This window comes from Budorcas taxicolor, chromosome 11 (genome assembly GCF_023091745.1).
Source record: "Budorcas taxicolor isolate Tak-1 chromosome 11, Takin1.1, whole genome shotgun sequence".
NCBI classification, from domain to species: domain Eukaryota; kingdom Metazoa; phylum Chordata; class Mammalia; order Artiodactyla; family Bovidae; genus Budorcas; species Budorcas taxicolor.
Genome location: NC_068920.1, coordinates 96,784,339 through 96,804,081, shown reverse-complemented (window position 1 = coordinate 96,804,081; position 19,743 = coordinate 96,784,339). Strand labels below are relative to the sequence as shown.

Genomic DNA, 19,743 nt, shown 5'->3' with positions numbered 1-19,743 from the left:
GTTCAGGAAACACAACCCTGGGAAGACCACACACTACTCTCGCCAGAGACAAGGGGCTGGCAAATACACTGACTACTCTCTTAGCTAGGGGAGCACTTGCCCACACACTGCAAACTCGGCCCGGGGAGCTCCTGCAAGCTACTACCACCAACCTGCCTGCTCAATCTCATCACAGCTATTTTCTCTCATCAGTGTAAATTCATTTGCTCTTAGAAGGACTCTTGTTATCCCCAAACCCCAAATTTCTCTTATTATCTAAAAGTGCCCTGAACCACTCAGATAACTATCACATATTTAGACATACAATGAGGTATGCAAACATGGTAACTTTTCTTCAAGTAAACTGTGGAACTAGATGAAATGAACATTTACCATAATGTTAAGTGGTGATACCATCTATCAACTAAGATGATAATGAAAATATATTCCCATGCATGGACCCCAGTACTCCTATGGTGTCTTTCCAAATTGATTATGGAAATGTCCCCTGATGCCACCAGAGCCCACTGTGCTAGGTGTGTTAAAATCCTTTCACACTCCAAGCGAATGTCTGAGGACACAGTGGGCGAATTGAGACCACCAGGACCACAGCGGGGAAACAGCCTGTAGTGCGCCAGCCCAGGCACTTGCCTGCTGCTTTTTCAGAAGGATGTTGACGCTGGTGAGGTCTTTGCCATAGTCGTCAGACTGAATCTGACTCTCCAGGCCATGCAGCCATTTGTCCAGATCTGCACAGCTCTGGGTGAAGAGTTCGGCTTTGTTTGCATCGAAGAGCCGCTGGGCCTTGGTCTGTGTGGTGGATTCAAGGACTTCCCACATTTTATGTAAACCTGTGAGTTTTTCCTTCACCACAGCTTCTGTCTCTGGCTTTTCTGAAATGAGCTGCATTCCCTCCTGGAAAACACACATAAATACAGTTTGTAGAACAGGTGTCACTGTGAAAAACAAGCCTGACATATTTGAATTATGAGTTACCTATTCACTCAACACACACATTTGCACACACAAATACACACATGCACGTACGCAGTCTTTCTACATGGAATTACTGCTTGACAAAATCAATGATGGCCTGACTGGTTTTCACAGGCATGGAGCACCAAGTGATGGTTGGGGCTCTGGGATATTTATTGCCAGTAACCTAAAACTTCACCCCTTCCACGTCACCCCAAGAGACCTTAACACTTAAACTGTTAAGATTTTGAAACAATATAGTGTATGAAGGAAGAGAAGGGAAGGTGGGGAATGTCACATTCATGATCGGTTACACTGCAGAGAATCTTGCTGTGCCAAAACAATACAGTTTAAATTATTAAAATGAGAAATTTAAAATACATAATACTTCTAAGTTCTGTGGATCCGCTCAATGTCTGTCACAGTCCAGCACACACAAGACGATCAACAGAGGGAGGATGCTGCCCCGGGGGCTGGCATCTATCAAGCGCAACAGAGGAGACACACAACAGAAACGCAACTCCTAGGACTCTTTACAAGATAAGGCAGGCATTTTGTGCCACCTGGTTGCGCTTCTGCTTGTCTCCTTTCCTGCTGGCTTGAAGGTAGGAGTTGGGAGGTGAAAAGTGGGACTGCTCCTGGCTATGTAACTCCCGTATGTGGTCATATAGGACTCAAATAGGCTGGAAAACATGCTAAATACAAAGGAGCTCATTTCCGCCCAGTTAGTTTTCTCACCACAGCCACACCGATGGAGCACCATCAACCCCTTGACTCACCTTCTCAATTTTGTCAAGCCATTCTTTGTTGGAAGCGAGTTCTGCCATAAAGGCCTGATGCTTCAACCATTTACTGTGCAGATTTCTGGCTTCATCGTAAGACATGTCCTGGGCTGTAAGCATCTTTTCATTGATCCAGAGAGACAGCTAGGAAAGAAAAAAATCAGGTTCCGAGACTGTGATCACAGACATCAGCCTTTTTTCTGCCTGGAAACAGCTGTTATGTTGTTACACGCCACGCCATGTTTCCACGTCAACAGACAACCAGACATTCACTTTACAACTGACCCATCTCAACAAGCATCTCCACTGTATGGATGCTGTACTTGAGACTTGCTCCAAACTATGCATCTAACATTAAACCCGGAAGTGTAAAAAGCACGTTGAGCCAGCTTTCAAACTGTTTGGCACTCTTAACCAGCTTTCCCTCCAGACACTGGTGTTTAAAATTCTGTCCTAAGCAAGCTAAGTCACAACCTTCTTTCTTCTTCAAATACCCATGGCTAGCTGTACCATGCTAAACAAGATTAACTGTCTTTACTACATTTGGTAATCTTTTAACTCTTTTAGTTCTACTATAAATGAAACCAAGGTGCCTACTCTTTCATCACTTCCTCTTCTTCACAGACATTATCTACGGGGATGACAAACAGCATGAGGAACTTGCTTGCTACAGGGGTGAGGCAACCATGATGCCCTCTTAGCTCCCTTCGTGTCTCAGTCACCTTCGACTTTTCTTCTACAGCCTGTCTGTAGAAGACCAAGAACACTTCACCGGACTAAGATCAAGAACACTTCACAGGACTGGATTCTGAGACCCAGCATGTTTGCTTGGATCTGAACTCTGGGAAGCCTCTTCACAGACGCTGCCCCACTGACAGATCTGAGCCTAGCCCAGGCCCTGGACACGTCCCGCTTGTTGGCTCTCATTCCAACTCGCCTGGTTCCTCACTGCCTGCCCGCAGTTGGCCACACCAGGGTACTAATTCCTACCAGGAAGAGAGAGCTTCGGTCTGCCCAGTCGGAAGATACGCAAACGAACGCAGGGTCAGCCTGGAACCAGAAGCCAGTAAGTCTTCAGGGGCAGTGCCCTTCTTCCACGTGACCATAAGAAGCCACTCTTACACCAGCTGCTGCCATAACACATCTGCACCCAAACTGTGTCACGGGCCCACCACCAAGGGTTTAGAAATGGTGTATAAACCCCTACAGAACCAACCATTCTGAGGGCATTCCCTTGCACTTTGGGCAGCTGCTGGGAGAGGCTTCCCCATAAGAGGGCCCCCACAACACAAAGTCTGTTCTCTGGGAACCACGTCAAGGAGGGGGATGCAGGTCCTAGGAGGACCCCAGCTCTGCTTGTGGCTGAACCCCCAGGCATCCTTCCTACCCTTCTCAGGAGACCAACCACCATGTATGGGAGAGAGGGGGGTCAAAAGCAAAAGTAGTGAGATTTTTGATGTCACTCTTTATTAAGGAAAAGACAGCAAGTCCCATAAAGCCCTTGGTAAGCATGGACCATAGATCTGTTACACAACAACCAAGGCACTGAATTTCCTACTTTAAAAGAATCACCTACTTCCCTTCCAGTTATCTGAGTAGTTAATGCCTGAAAGGCTAAGGCTATTCAATCTAAGGAGAAAAGACATTAAGAGGAAACCAAATGGAAAAACTTTACCCTGTATTCCTCACATGCACACTAAACATAATAAATGGCAATGATCCAAAGTGCAAAGGACATCCACATATTTGCTCTATTCATAACCACCTACCCAAGAGAGATTAAAAGAAAAAGGAGCCACATAAAAATCAGAGGCTTATAAACAAATCTGCTCTTTGCTGAACCCATCATCCTGCAGATAAAGCAGCATGTGACATAGCACAATGAGACAGAGCTGTGGAACTTGCTAGTTCATCAGACCTCTATCAGCATTCTGGAATCAGACCCATAGTTATTATCCGTGGGCACTGACAAAGGTCATTTAAGAATATGCTCATTCTCTGCAGAATAGAACACTGTGCAGATTGCAAAAGGATAGGAACAAATGCTTTGATCACTGGATTAAGCTCAAAGCAAAGCGCTGAACCCACTATGCCGGTACCACCACATATAGTTATATTGCCCTCCAGGGGAAGAAGAAATCAGTTTCAGAAAACAGGAGGTATGGAAACAGGGAATAGAATAGAAAAGCAGGACCTTTTAAATCACTCATTTTTCAGGGTATCATATTAAAATAACAACACAAAAAACGTGATGCTGTTTGCATTGCCATCTGTAACTGTGATTAGCTAGGCCCCGCTCATCCTCCCTGCACTGCGGCAATGACTTTCCCCCTCCAGGAAGTATTCGTGGTGGGTGGCAACAATGGTAGAGCTTACATCCCAGCCTCCTCTAGCCTCCAACCAACCAGGAAGGGGGTGTGGCAAGGAGACCATCTGGATTTCCTAGACCTTGAACAATACCAACAGCAAGCAGCAGCATTAAATCTGACTTCTGGGTGCTCTGTAAGTATCCACCAACACAATAAGAAGTAGGTTTTCATATGTAGGGCTAGTCCACCCATAGACTCCATTCTCAGAGATTCTGGTTTAAAATGGGCATATTTTAATGAGGCCAAATAATGGAAAATTAATAAAGAAGAATATTCCTTAATAATAATAGCACCCTTTGCTGGTACTTCTACACCAAGGGTTTTGAAGCCCCCAAACCTGACCTAAATTCTGTCGCTTTGTGGAAACTACTGGGCTTCCCAGGTGGCTCAGACCGTAAGGAATCTACATGTAATCCAGGAGACCTGGGTTTGACTCTTAGGCAGGAAAGACCCCTAGAGAAGGGAATGGCTACCCACTCCAGTAGTTTTGCTTGAAGAATTGAACGTACAGAGGAGCTGGGCGGGCTACACTCCATAGGGTCACAAAGAGTCGGACACGACTGAGTGACTAACACTTGGACACATTTTGACAAACCTGACCTAAATTCAGTCTTTATTTGTAAATTCAGTCTTTATTCAGCATCTATATATGCTGATGTGGTACCCCCAGCAGATCTTATGGTTGTACTAACTTTTAACAAGGTTCAAGGAAAGAAAAAATAGATAACCCAGGGAGATCTGGCACAGCAGTCACAAAGAGACCTGCAAATCATCTCCAGGACAAAGAAGTCCAGCCAAAACCTCCAGGCACTCTTGGAGGGGAAATCACACAGGGCTGAGCCCTCTGGGTGTGCCTATCGGTCACTGGTGTGTGTCAGGGAGTAAATTCCTTGTAACCAAGGACGCTCATCTGGAACAAGAATTAACAAAGATCTAAAGATCTACTGAAACTATTTCCTGTGATTCTACTTGGAAGGACTACATCTTATCTACTTACTTTTCCCACATGTTTCTATTTATGAATCCACACGGATGTGAATGGAAAATCAGGGGCTGGAAATTTCAACTGAGCCTCTCTCAACGGTTCCTCTGTCCCCTCACTTCCTGCTTATTTCCTGGCATTCTTTTCCCTAAATTCAGTCCAGATTTCACCATGCTCAGGTCAATGGATTTCATCTCAGTAATCTGTTCTTTAAGCAAAGGGATGGGGTCCCATTGGTTTCCCCAGCAGACCCCCTTCCCGTCTGATTTGAGGTTAAAACAAGTCACTGGCAGGGCTTCAAGGGCAACGTTAAGGTACTTCAGGGACTTCCAGTCTGGGAAGGGCACAGCCCAGGCTGCAAACGTCTCCTGACAACTTTTCACTCCCTCTAGGGCTGAAGGGCCACTTGGTATTCACTGCAGCACGTCATGCGACTCTACACAGCTAACCCTGAATCCATTACTCTTCCCTGGGTCTTGTCTGGAGACATGAATGCCTCTTTAAACGAGCATCCTATTCAAATGGGTTATTCATGCTCGGGAGTGACTTGAAGAGGCACTCCTGGCCTCACCTGTCTGGCTCCAGGCAAACCCCTCCAGGGACCCAGATTCATCAGTGTGGCCCTGAATGTCAACAGACCCTCAGCTACACAGTTGAGGGGCTTCTCTTCCTTCGTAAGGTTTAGCTGCTGGAGCACATTTTAAGATTCACAGTGAGAGCAGTTTAATAGACATGAAGGATTGCTTCTGTCTCCGGCTCTGATTCAACTGTTATGAGAGCCATATTTAACACACAGCTACAAGTTTACATGCAAAGGATTCATGAAGAGTCTGGTCATATTCTTAGCATATGACCTTGATCCTCCCCTCTCCATCTTCAGTTCCCCTTCCCCAAGATCCCTACAGCTTCCCTTGGATATTTTTCATCCCACTTCTGCCTCTGATGAGATTTAGTCTAATAAACCAGAGAGGACTGAGTCTCACCATGGTTCTCTGGTCGATAGTGAAATACGATGTGCTTGTGATCTCACGCATGTGAAGTCAGCTAGATGCTTCTAGCTACAGACAGGCTGCGTTTTACTGGCTAACTTTAGTTTTCCCAGTTAGTTTATGCACGTATCAGGGGAGTATAAAATAGTTTGAGAATCATCAGATGAATACCACATGTTAAAACTCAAGAGTCTGAAATCAGGATTACTGCTCTTGGCAGGAGCCTGAAGGATGGATATTTCAAAGTCTTCAATGAGTAAGAAAACTGTGTGTATTTTTTGAAATCTTTCTTCTTACCTGGGTAGCCAACTGCAGTTTCTTTCATTTCTTTCCTTCCCTACTAGTAACTCTGCCTTACTTTAAATAGTAGATGCTTTTAGGCTATAGAGTATTTGAGAATATCACTGTCTTTGACCATGGCAATGTTCTACATCTGCACTGTCCATACAATATGGCAGCCATCAATCACAGTCGGCTGCTGAGCACTTAAGTACAGCCAGCATGATGGAAAACTACAGTCTTAACTTCATTTAAAATGAGGCAGCCACATGTGGTTAGTATCTGCTGTGTTGAATAGCACAGTTCTAGACTGTAATAATTTGGTTACTCTAAGTGGTAGCTTGTAGGCTGGAGAACTGACACTGCCCCACCTGCAAATTTCTGGTGTGAATTTCTGGCCTCAGTTCATTTTACAATCCCAAGGGTTCTTCTGCCAAATGCTTGGTGGCTCTTGTTAGAAAAGAGGAAAGGAGGCATTAAAGGGCGATGTACCTCCTGACAGTCTTGCAGGAATTTCTGAAGATCCCTGTTGTCCTTCAGTCTCATCAGAAGCTCACTGGCTGCCTCGCGATTCTTCCTGTGTCTGTTATAACGATAATAAAAATGATATTTTAGAAAGGAATTCTTAAAATACAGAATTTGCAATTCAGTTTCTTTTCTGGGTTTCTCTACACGCTGAAAACAATCTGCTGACAGTTCTTGATTATGTCAAGGAGACAAAATAAACAAGGGAGTCGAGCATTCAAATGAGTAAGCCATGGTACAAGAAGCCAGAACACCTGTCCCAGCCACACAGCCAGCCAGGATGCAAGCAACAGAGCTTCCTAAGTCTGGTGCTAGGGAAAGACACCATGAGCAGGCACTCAGCACAACTCTCCATTTTAGGAACTGGGAAAATATAAAATTGATCTTTAGGAAACTCATAACTGGGTGACAGACCATGTACATGGCTAAGAAAATACCGAAAACCATGTAACTGGCTTCAAAGTACATTTCCCGATGATAAGATTCTCATCATGAGAAAAGCTTGTCCCAAACAACAATAAACCAAGAATGAAAATTTTTAGACCTGTGAGATCGTCTACCTACTCAATCCCCATCTTTATCAATACATAAGGGTAACCAAGGCTTACAGAAGTTAAAGCACAAAACCTTAACCAGGACACTTAGAACAATCAGAAGGAGCTGCTGAACTTGGTGAAATGACAAGCGACACCAGGCACTCACTCCACAGCTCAGATGCAGCCACAGGGCTTCTTGGCACACACCGTGGAGGTACAGGGAGCCCCCGCAAGACTTCCTTCCACTCCCAGGGGCTTTCCCACTGGACTGTGAAGAAGAGCCACGTGAATGCTGTGAGTGCCATGGACACTACAGCCTTCATGTGGTTCTACTGCCTCGAGGAGAGCCATACTACACTGAGAATCGAGAAGCATCACCGTAACACAGCTCCTCATATTTCCAAGGAACCCAAGTGCCAGCTGGCCTAAGCACAGGGTATGAAGAATGGCGAAAGGTGAAAGTGAAAATCACTCAGTCGTGTCTCTCTTTGTGACCCCACGGACTATAGAGTTCATGGAAATTTTCAGGCCAGAATATTGAAGTGGGCAGCCTTTTCCTTCTCCAAGGGATCTTCCCAACCCAAGGATGAACCCAGATCTCCTGAAGGGAGAGTGCAAATGGGAAGGTTTGGGTTTTCCTGCCAAGTCCCTTCTTTCTGCAGTGTCTGGGCAAGATCTCTTGACCAACCTCACTAACCCCCATGGCCAGGATGAGGAAGAACATGACCTCTGATTCTCCATGATGCCAAGAAAGGACAGCTCAGGGAGCACCTGCTACAGGCTGGCTTTTAAAATACCTTCTTCGAGTGCAAGAAGATCGTAATGACCCATGCGTCACACAGGTATGCAGGGAGTAGTGGCAAGGGACACTGGTAGCACTGAGGCCATCATCTGCCTGTAGACCAAAGGGAATCACTCACTGCTCCTCCAGCTCCCAGATCACAGGGATGATGCGAATGGAAAGAACACTGTCAGGGAATTGCTCAACACATAAGATAACAGTTTACTTTTTTGTTTTTAGTTGAAAGGGATTCTGTAGCTTCAGGCAAAGGGGTCTTAGTATGTTTATACCACTTAAGCAAAATGCAACAATAGAAAAGTACTTCTTATATAATGCTAAATTTAAAAAAAGTTAGTGCATTAATTAATGATTAAAAAAATTCCAAGGCACAGATTAGAAAGCAAAAACCAAAGTGGCACGTGCTAAGGGTGAGATTAAAAGGTAGTAGTTTCCAGCCTCTATGCCCCATTTATAACACTCTGACTTTTATAGTAATAATTTTAGAAGGCCTAAGTCCCTTTACTTTATTGCGATCCTTTCTCAAAGATGAAAACTTAAAAAAATTTTTTTAAACATTGTGATTTCGGATTAAAGGAATTAGTCATCCAAAAAATCTGGGTGGGGAAGGAATGTCAAGCAAAGTCCTTCAAGTTCCCAACCCTCAAGTTCCACTCACTGTTTGTACGGGGGTTTAAGAAAAATAAAGCAAATCTTCCAGAGGAAGGTAATCTGAGTTGGAGTTAAGTCACAAAATGCAAGAGTCCTGCTTCGAGTCAAAGGCCTTGAAGAAAAGATCTCATTTCTTTCCCAAGCATCACACGAAAATGCTGTCATGGCAAGGAGTAATCAGAGACACAGACAGTTAAACAGGTCATGCAACCTTGAAGCTCACTGAAGTAACAGCTAAAAATAACCTCAGACACTAAGAAAATTCAACATAGAGAGAAATACCACCAGAAGGAATCTTGAATGTATCTCTTATAAAATGAAGATTCACATGTGCCCAACAGATTTCTGCCTGGACAATTTTTCTCCACCCTGGTGTTCATGGGAAGTGAAACTCAGGGAGGTCCTTCAAGGTTGGATCACGGATTTAATTAAAGGGAAGGACCTTCCAGAACTTGGCCATTTCTCTTACTCTTTAGCGTGCTGTTTGGGATGAGGTTAAATTTCTTGCTTTCTTTCCATCCCTCACCTCCTACCCCTATAATGAAACTCAAAAGCTCCTCATCACAAGAGGCAGATACTAGGTTCAACTCTGGTTCTTATGAAAAGTGAAGAACCATAGGTAAATGAGTAAAGCATGCTGGTAATTTTTAAGTTTTGTTCCCATGTGAGATAGGGTCTGGCTTTATGAAACTGGACAGATTTCCTTTTCTCCCAGGACTGCACTGTGGCTGGAATTTTCCTCTGAGCCAGGAAGCTCACCTGTTCCTACTCGCCTTGAGCAGGCTTGGACTGCAGGCTCCTTCCCACCACGTCAAAGGCACTATAAAGGCCACTCAAACCCTACCCACATCTGTTAAGTCAGTGTCTTTGTTCTAGCACTTTTTCATTTCAACGAACTCAGCGGTAATCGACAAGATTTCCGGAATGTAAGCACGTTATAATGATTTTGCATTCTACAAAAATAGCTTCATGGGAGCATCAGAATGTTTCTGGATGGGGATCAGATCCCAAAGGTTTAGATATTTACTTAGCTCGTGCTCCGACACCACCTGGAACTCAGATTTGTATATTTTTATAACAGACCAGTATCCTCTGGGGTCAAGTTTCAGATTTTGAGGTCTCTGGGGATATTAAAGTGAAACCAGAATTCAGGGAACATATGCTGAGGAAAGTTAGAAAATGTAATCCTTCTGAGGGTAGATCACCAGAAAGCCCCACCCCCTTCTCTCTCTGTTAAGCTTAAGGACAGTAGAGGATTGTCTTCCCACTGCTTTTAACAACAGAAATCCCCAGGAGGCCTTGGAACCCCAGGTGCCCAGGCTCCGAGTCAAGGACAAAAGGAAGCTTAAGCTCCAACAAAGAGCTGCTAAAATGTTCTCTGTATCCAGGAGTCTCCAGTCTTGACAGCATCACCTGCTTCCAACAAGCCCTTGCAGCTGCGGCATGGGGGTGGGGTGGGGGATCAACACACTGAGGAAGCGGCCAGGCAGCTGCACACCCGCCTAAACACAAGTGTCCCCAGTGGCCCAGCCCATCTTCAGGAAACCAGCTGTGTGCACCTAACGTGGAGGAACGTGGGATATTATGTTTACAAAATAGTGAGATTTAACACCGGGAGAAAAGGAAATTCTTTTTCTCCTTGCTAAAACTGTCTTGCTCAATCCTTGTTTCTCATACTCATTTGAAGGTGGAGAGATCTTTTTTTTTTGTAGCTGTTTTAAAAGCAACAGATACAAAATTATAATCTGCCTTATATCCTATTCCCACAGTACCATCCTTAGAGCATAGGGTTTAGGATCTGAATCAGTGCATGGGACAGACTGGCTAAAGCCAGGAGCGCGATCGTTCCGGGCAACGAGTCAGTCCCCTCTCCACTGCAGATTGTGGCATGTCTGCGTGGCCCAGGGTCCCAGGACACCCTCTCGGACACGGTAAGGAACTGCTCCCCACTGGCAGGTTTTCCTCCTCACTGCACTGGAAGGTCAGAGGAGCCTTGAAAAAGAGCTTGTTTCTTGATGACATCATCTCACAGTGAGCCTGTAAATCTGGCCCAGGTTGGGACCAGAGGAGATCAGCTGTGACAGAAACTGGTGACTGACTCAGATAGGCCATCCCTGGAGAGAAGTGGCCAGCTCAGAACAGGCCAGAACCAGGCCAGGCTGCGTGTCCAAACCAGATCCACTAGACCTCCTGCTTTAGTAATAACCAAGGCAGAGTGAGTGTTAGGAGAGAGGGTCTGACACAGAATGTGGCCAGGAAGAAAAATCTCTTGGAACTGAAAATAAAAACAAAACAGCAGCATCTAATGGTGGAGAGAGCTTGGCTGAAGAGGAAAAGGTCTTTTCTCATAAATGAGATGCCAATACAGCAGTATCCTTAGGCCTTCTAGTAAAGGCCTAGTGATGCTCCCTTTTTGGCTCTGCCAGGTACTCAGACAAGCAAACCCTGCCCTTCCTCCCTACCCCTGCTGGGACCTCAGAGAGTCTTGCTTGGGTGACGGTGAATGTGGGTTTGGCTGGATGGGGAAGCGTCTGGCTCTCAGGGTCCCACTGGGTGATGTGCTCTGTGTCGTGCTGTGTGTCACGTCTTACAGGGCAGGCTTATACCCCACTACTACTCAGCACTTCAGAGCTGTAAGCCTTTGATCAGGGATTAGCTTGGCTTTTCAGGCTTTCTTTTGTAGATTAAATTTTACTAGAAGCCCGTATCCTGCCCACTTTGGAATTTAAACCCACAGCCCCAAAGATGTTGGTCAATGATACAGTTGCTTGAGAGCCCCAGGGTGCAAGACTTCCTTAAGGGCCTCAGGACTCCGCACCTGTCATCGATGGAGTCCACCTTCTCCTGGATGCGATCCGAGTTGATGTTCCCATCGCTCACCAGCCTCCGGCCCGTTTCCACAACCGCATTGATCTTCTCCTCATTGGCATCCATGGTGGTCATGAAATCCTCTTGTTTTTTAATAGCTGCTTCAGCTCCTTCCAAGGTGGTGGGCATTTCAGTATGGGCCAAAACGTACTCCTTAATTAAAAAGGGAAAATCACAGCAAGATTAAAAATCATGAGATACAACTTGCCTTCTGAATATGAAAAAAAATAAAAACCAGTCTTCCCTATTTCCACACTTTGCAACAACTGCTTTGTCACACTTAGCTAAAATTATCTATGGAGTCAGATAATATAAAAAGTTGGGAGGAGGGGAAATATCCCAATGAGATGCCGAAAGTGACTATTAGATTCCTGTAAGTGGTTAAATGCTCTCATTTTTCCTCCCAAGCAAGTGAGGGAAGTAAATGAAGGCTTGTGCATCAGCCACAAGGATCCACAGATGTGCCCGTAAGGTGATAGCAACAGATTCTTCAAACCTAATCTTTCAAGAGACATTATCAACTCTGCTGCTGGTAACCATCCTTAGCTCTTTCTCTAATTTCTGCATTGTGTCACTTGATCAAGACCCTGACCTTTCTAAGAGCAAGAAAGACAGAACCATTCAGAAAAAAAAAAATTCCCCCCAAATACTTTTCGATTGGATTAATACATCTCAGAATGTTGGCAATGTAATGAACTACTATGATAACATACTATGAGACATTAAGAGGTCCTAGACCATTATTGTGGTGGAACGATACTTTGCAAGGCAAGGCAGCCTCCATGGGAATCTTCAGTTCTATCCCCTTCATTGTGACCGGTTTCAGTGCCTTAGAAGTCAGGGAAAACAAGTGTTTGTCCACTGCTCTTCTAACTTCACACAAGTAGGTGTAAACCGGCAGCCCACAGGCAGCCGAGGCCCAGCCTGATGGGGAGGACGCCAAGCGGTGGGGGACGTTACCTGGTTGTTCAGGAAGGCTTCGGCCTGCTTGGTGTCCCGCAGGAACTGCTGGTGGGCATGGGACTGGGAGAGGAGGCTCTGCCTGTTCTCCCACATCTTGTGGAGCTCGTTCCAGCCTGTGTCCAGGGCCTGCAGCCGCTGCCGCAGGAACATGTACTGGGCGTCCGTCTGGCCCTGGGTGACCATCTCGCCCATGTCCCTCATCTTCTGGTAGTCCTCCTCGTAGTTGTCGATCTCGTTTTTGATGTTCTCGTGCTGCGTGAGGAGCTTCTCGGCCTCGGTCAGGGTGTTAGGCATGTCCTCCGAGGCAATGGCAGTCTGTGTCCTGGAGAGCCAAGACTGGAAGTCGTCCAGGTCCCGCAGGAACTGCTGCAGCTTGCTGGCCTCTCCCAGGGAGGCCTCACGGTTCTTCAGCGTGGTCTTCATCTCCTCCCACACGTCACTGATCTCGGCCAGCCGAGACAGGATAGCCTGGGCCTGGTCGGGGTGCTCGGACTCCAGCTTCTCGGCCTCCTTCTGCAGGTCACTCAGTTTCGCCTCGATGGCCACGAGGTCCCGCTCCATGCCGGTCAGCTTGCGCTGCAGGGCCATGACACCCGCCAGGTCGTTGCCCAGGTCCTGGGTGGATTCAATGACTTTGGTCTTCTCCCGGATCCATGACTTGGTTTCGTTGCACTCGAGGTGGTAGTTTTGGATGCTCAGGGCGGAGAGGAGCGCGTCCTTCTTCCGGTCCACCAGCTCCCTGAACTGGCTCCACCTGTGGATGCCAGGGTGGCAGAGAAGGCAGTGTGAGAGACAGGACAAAAGGTGGTGGCTGGACAATGAAATTCACAGTAATGGTCAGAGCTGCCATTCTCCTGCCACCTCTGCTCTGACTATGTGCTGTTTGGAAAACCACCTCCCTCAGTATGTGGACACCAAGTACCACCATCGCAAAAGCTCAGGGACACACTCTAATCTGTAAGAAGCCTGACAAGGAAAGGAACTTAAAGAGCGGAAAGGTGAGCAATGACAAGACATCTGTCCCCCAAAGTCACTTAACTCCTGACTGCAATGCACCTCTTACCTCCAAGCTGCACCTACTAAACATGTCCCATACCCCAAGGCTTCAGCTGCCACCACGACCCACTCAAATGTATTTATTCAATAGAAAGATAAGACCAGGACAAAAGTCTACCTTGATAATTAGGACTTTCATCCACCAATTACATCTCAAACATGCTAAAACCCTGTTCCAGAAATGACTTTAAAAGGGACAGCAGAAGTGCCACCTTGATGCCATGACCCACTATGCTGGGCATGGGTCTCACGCAGGCTCTCGCTTCCCACATGGGGGAGGGGTGCACTGAACCATGTTGCCCTCAGAGACACTTCTCAGAAAACCAGAGTATGTCAAAGGACAAATGCTGATGCCACGACAATGGCGCCACAGTGTCAGTGACCCCATACAGGAAATCCCTGACCATGAGGCTTGGGGGGCAACCCCGACCCTCCTGGCCGAGCACAGGGAGCCAGCCTGCTGCCACTGGCCTCACGCTCACCTTGTGTTGAGCTTGTCCTGCTGGGCTTTGATCTCCTTCTCACTTGGGTGGCCGCTATGCATCAGCTGCCGAGCAATCTGGTTCACCACTGCCACCCGGGACGCCTGGTTGTTCATCTCCGGTTCGAGGCTCTCGAATCTGCAAAGGCAATTTGACAGAGTGGTCACCTGCTTGGTCACTGAAGCTGCACAGGGGGGGAGGGTGGGTGGGGGACCTCACAGCAGCAGCTCACCTGTGCTGGATGACCTCCAGGTCTTCCAGCTTCTCTGGGATCTGCATGTTGTTGAGCCACTGCTCCTTCTCGTCAATCCAGAGCTCACAGGCATCGGCCTCGCTGAACATCTTGTACAGGGCCAGAGTGTCCTGCAGCGCCTGCTTCCGCAGCCGCGTCAGCTCGGCCACCTCCTTGTAGCGCTCCTCAATGCCCGCCAGCCGGCCCCGCACGTCGGGGGACTCAGCGTGCTCCTGGGGCAGGGCGCTGGCTTGCTCGTGCAGCGAGTCGATGGTGGGCCGGTAGTTGGCGATCTCCTCCGCCACGTCCTTGTGCTTCTTGACCAGGGACTGGGTGGAGTACTCGTCGTGGCCCACGTCGTTGCTGGAGACGATCTTGAGGATGTCCAGCATCCAGGCGTCGATGTCGTCAGCATCCGCCTGGAACTGGTGCAGCAGTGAGGCCTCCTCCAGGCGCTTCTTGCGGATGGCCGAGAGCTCCTCCAGGTGGGCCCACTGCTCGCGGATGTAGGCAATCCGCTCCCGGATCTTCTCTGACCCGAAGTGCTCCTCGGCGATCATGTCTTCGCCCTCCTTGATGGCTTGCTCGAAGTGGCCACTGCGGCCGCTCATCTCATCCTCAAATGCCCGGTGCTTGCTGAGCAGGCGCATGACACTTGTGAGGTCCTTGCCGTAGTCATCGGAGGACAGGATCTTCTCCTTCTCCCGGATCCAGCCCTCCTCCTCTGCCATCTCCCAGAAGAACTTCCAGAGGCGACGGGACTCTTCCAGGCGGGCCCGGCGCTCAGCCGCCAGCTGGCAAAGCTCTTGGTAACAGAACTCCATGTGGGCCACTCGGTCTCGGATTACCTGGGGGTCGCAGGGCTTGTAACCTGTGTAACATCAAGGCGGGCACATGGGTGTGACAGCGGAAGCATGGGCTCCCATGCACAGATAGGCAGTCAGTTACACCCCTGTTCTCCTTCCTAGGTCCCCCATTCATGCAAAGTGCAGGGTCACCATCTAAGAGGAGGGAGGAGCAATGTTTTTTTTTTTCCTTAAGTATTATTTTCTTTTCGGTCACTTAGGAACCAAAAAACGAGGTAAACTATAAAAAAGAAGGCAGCTGCATTTAAATGTTTCTGAACCTGCACAAAACCAAACCTTTCAAAACAAACTTAGAATAAATATCTGCACGACCAAGTGTGAAAGCGAAGAGAGCCACGCCAAGCAGTGGGTGTGCCGAGTGTAGTCTGGCAAAGTTCACTGCCCAACATAAGCAAGTAGCACTTGGGTACTGAAGGAAAAGATAGGTCCATTTCAGAAAAGTAAGAAGAAGTTAAAAATGTTCAGAAGGCCACCCTACAGCATCTTGTTAAATCCCCAACATGGCCCACTGGGAACCCACAAATGGCTGGTACCTTTCAAGGCTGCACTACCACACACAGCTCATCCAAGTCTCTAGAGACAGGCCTCTGGTGATGAGGAGGTACCATCAGGGTCGGTCCATCCTTACCTTCCCCGTCGGTTGCGAACTTCTGGGCAGAAGCGTTGACACCTCTCACCCGCTCTGCCTGGATGCCAATGTCTGCTTCAACCAGGGCGTGCTTCTGTAACAGGTCTTCCACGCCGAGCAAGTGTTTGCCATAGTCTTGGGACAATAACAGCACCTGAACACAAGAGGCACAGAGAAGACAACTGTGGGTACAACCTGGACTTCAGCGTCTCATAATCTGTGGACAGGATGGGAGCCAGCAGCCAAGCTGTATCGTCCCTCCAGCCACCCTCCCTGTATCTTTAGAGGAAGATGATGGCAAGAAAATCAGAGCAAACAAACCCAAAAGCAGCAGGAGAGACTTAATAAACTAATGATCATCTATGTTGAATAAGAAGCCAAACCTACACTAAAAAGTATAGAATAGGGAAGAAAAAAAAAAAAAAAGGAAGGGATGGGGCATCAGTATGAAATAAACCGGGCCTCCAAGAAGCAACTGGTGCAGTAACAACTATTCAAGAAAAGACAATAAAGGTGACAGCTGCTTCATGTCACAGTTTAAAGACATCTCCTCGAAGCTGCTGACTCCTTAACTGGATGCTCACCTTGTCTGAGAGCTCATTGGTATACCTCTGTACTTACAGTCAATGGGAAAAGGCGTCAGGTGGAAAAGCTTACAGACCCCATGGACTGTAGCCTACCAGGCTCCTCCATCCATAGAATTTTCCAGGCAAGAGTATTGGAGTGGGTTACCATTTCCTTCTCCAGGGATCGAACCCGGGCTTCCCACATTGCAGCCAGACGCTTTACCATCTGAGCCACCAGGGAAGCTAATTACAGACCACATCTTTAATCAAATAAGGAGAACAGGGTCAACTCAGGTGACTATCACCCTTAGGACAACGCCCTAAGCAATGCCTCAGGTTTAAGTTTGAACCGGCTAACATTCATTTCTTCCATCACCCCAATTTGGGGAGAAGGGTGGTCTCATCAGACATCCTCTCCAGATGGAATTTCTACTTCACTCTTACTTAGGAGGAGGTCTCTGGCCCAATCTGAGTTACAAAGTGGAGGATGAATTCTAAAGTACAAAGCACCTCTCTGCTAGATTTTATGAACATTTCTATTTTAGGCAGTTAAGATTAATGAGAACATATATGAGAACATCACAAATCTGGGACCATAAAAGGGAAAAACTAATGGTATGAAGTGACCTTGCTCCCCCTGGCAGGAACAGTTCAAGAGGTAAGCACAAGACAAGTGCTTGCATCCCAGGAAGGAAATCCTCGCAGGTCAAGCTTAGAAACGAACACAGTGTGCGAGATAAAGGAGGCTTCATGGTCCTGCCTGAAAACTGCCCTACTCTGCCCTGGCTACGGGGCTGAACGCCTCCCAGCTGGAGGAGAATGGCTGGGCATGAGTGAGCTCTTATCAGGGGCCTGCATCAGAGGACAGGACAGGCAGGGCTCCTCCGGGGTCAGGGGGGAGCTGGGAACTCCATGCTCAGAGCTGCTAGTAATGGAAGGGGAGCACTGGCAGCCCCTCCAGCCCCCGTCCTATGATACATACACATGTCCTGCACTTAATTCTTTCTGTAACCGCACGAGGGAGATGGTAAGCACATCCTCCACTTGCAGAGGAAGGCAGGGAAGCTGTGGCACTCACAATCTGGACTCTGGCTGCCTGGTGGCAGGGCTGCACTCTGTCCACGCTGCCTCCTGCTCTTCTACACCACCTGCCTGGGCCCTTCCCCAAAGCAGAGCCACTCATACATAGACCAATGAGACAGAGATCTGGCTCAATGCTAAAGAATTAAAACCACAGAAAATCACAATTACTGATCGCCTACCATGGAATCTCTCTAAATTAGATCTGAGTCACAGCAGCAGACTTTCAGCTATGGAACTGGTCCTGTTACAACTTCTCACTTCACAGCTCATTTAACGTGTGAGCCAACAGCCTTCCCATGAGTGACATGGCCCTTCTCTGGCTGTACGTGGGTGACTAGACTGGGGCATTACTGTGTGTTGGGGGTTAGTGGGCGGGGCCCAGAAGAGAGAGAGGCCTGACTGAGTGAGCTCCAGCCTGTAGGCAGGCAAGTCTTTTACCTTCATTTCATCCATCCAGTCCATGATGTACAGCATTTCCTGGAATATCTTCTGCAGCCCCAGGTTCATCTCGAGGCGCTGTCTCCGGGCCCTGAGCAGCTCCAGCAGGTACTCCCAGAGCCGGATGACATTGTCCTTCCGTGCTGTGATGCGCTTGATGTCGTGGTAGTTCTCTGCCTCCAGTTCCCTGGCCACAGCCACCACAGCCTGCACACGCTCCTCGTATGCAGCGATGTCAGTCTCAATGGCCTCATGCTTTTTCGTGGCAGCCTCAACGGCGGGAAGGTCAAATCCAAAGTTGTCCTAAGACAAAAGGGAACAGAAAGAACAAACACAAAATTAAAAAGCCATCCAGTGTGGAACAAAGAAACAGAAAACGGAAGTGGAGTCCAGAGCACACCCATTAATTTTGGGGGGTGGGGGCGGAGTCCCAAAAATCAAACACTGACTCCAGAGTGCCGACCCCACGGGCCTCTGCCGTCCCTGAGGCCCGTAGAACTGCTCATGGGCCCAGAGCAAACCAGTGACAATTTACTTTACAGAGGTGCGAGGCATGTAGGCAGCATCTGACCTACAAGACTGGAGCAGGTGATGGCTTATGTTAAGCCACGAAGAAAAGGAGCCACTTATTTACTTCAAGGCCAGTCTAGCTGCCTTGAAGGCCAAAGGCTGGGAGAAAGGGGAAATTTTAAAAACTATATAAATATGAACGGTTCACACACACTCATTAGCTCTCAACAAACTTTGTTTGAGCTACTTCCAGATCTATGAAAAGTTAGATAAATAGTAGAAGAGAAACTGTATTGGAAATCATCAACATCCTCTCCACAGGAAGTGGATGAGATGGGGTGCTGGATGTGGACAACAGCTGTCCAAAGGCCCTGGGCATGGCCTAGGCTCTGAGGGACACAGTTCCGCAGCATACCTGGGACACCAGACGCTGGTTCTCACTCAGCCAGGTCTCTCTCATAGCTGCCTTGCGGTCGAATCTGCGGGCGAGCTGTTCCAGTTTCTCCTGTCTTATGAGCTCGTTTCGCAGGGCCAGTTCTCGCTCATGTTCTGCTTTTTCCAGTCTTTCCCAGGCCTGTGGAAATGAAAGAGAATGGTTTCCGGCTATATTCAAGGAGCCATTCCTAGGCTGCAGTTAACAGCCAGTGCTTCTCAAAAAGACCTAAGAACTTAAGAGGGAAATCCCATTCCCACCCTCAGCAACTCCTAGCCTTGGGGAAAAAAAATCATTTTCTCTCAGTTGAGCCCCATGGGAATACTCTCCCCTATCTAAATTTAAAGATCCTGTGTTACATCTGGAAAACAAAACAGTGAAGATATGGAACAACGTAACTTAAGTTACAAATCTCTTAACTTTCATTGAGAGGAAGCAAAGTATCTTCAATAGCTCTCAGCATATAAAAAAGATAAACGACTTCTAAAAAATCATATTATTAATCTTTCATTCTCTGCACTCTGAGCCACTTATTTTCAATTCATAGATCTGAGTATTTTTTCCCAAATCCTCACCAATTAAATTCATTCCTGTGAAATATTTTATTTCACATTATTTAACAAAGTCCTCTTAAAAGAGATCGAAATGTGTACAACTGATCACGGTTCTACCTTTTTTTCAAGTTTCTACTTAGAAATAATGAAATGAAATACTTGGAGACATAACAGGTATAGAAACAATTTTTTTGACAA

At 47.3% G+C, this 19,743-nt stretch overlaps 1 protein-coding gene across 2 annotated transcripts in view; it reads right to left on the bottom strand.

The window, feature by feature from the left end:
- SPTBN1 (spectrin beta, non-erythrocytic 1) overlaps positions 1 to 19,743 on the bottom strand; it is a 209,611-nt gene that overhangs the window by 25,048 nt on the left and 164,820 nt on the right. For both annotated transcript variants that reach the window (XM_052647744.1, XM_052647745.1), the window contains exons 11-20: positions 18,974 to 19,132; positions 18,049 to 18,351; positions 15,962 to 16,115; positions 14,468 to 15,338; positions 14,236 to 14,373; positions 12,695 to 13,451; positions 11,685 to 11,887; positions 6,848 to 6,938; positions 1,734 to 1,880; positions 631 to 894 (exon numbers count right to left, since the gene is read on the bottom strand). In XM_052647744.1, coding sequence (XP_052503704.1) covers positions 631 to 894; positions 1,734 to 1,880; positions 6,848 to 6,938; positions 11,685 to 11,887; positions 12,695 to 13,451; positions 14,236 to 14,373; positions 14,468 to 15,338; positions 15,962 to 16,115; positions 18,049 to 18,351; positions 18,974 to 19,132 — 3,087 coding nt within the window. The remainder of the gene's footprint in view (positions 1 to 630; positions 895 to 1,733; positions 1,881 to 6,847; positions 6,939 to 11,684; positions 11,888 to 12,694; positions 13,452 to 14,235; positions 14,374 to 14,467; positions 15,339 to 15,961; positions 16,116 to 18,048; positions 18,352 to 18,973; positions 19,133 to 19,743) is intronic.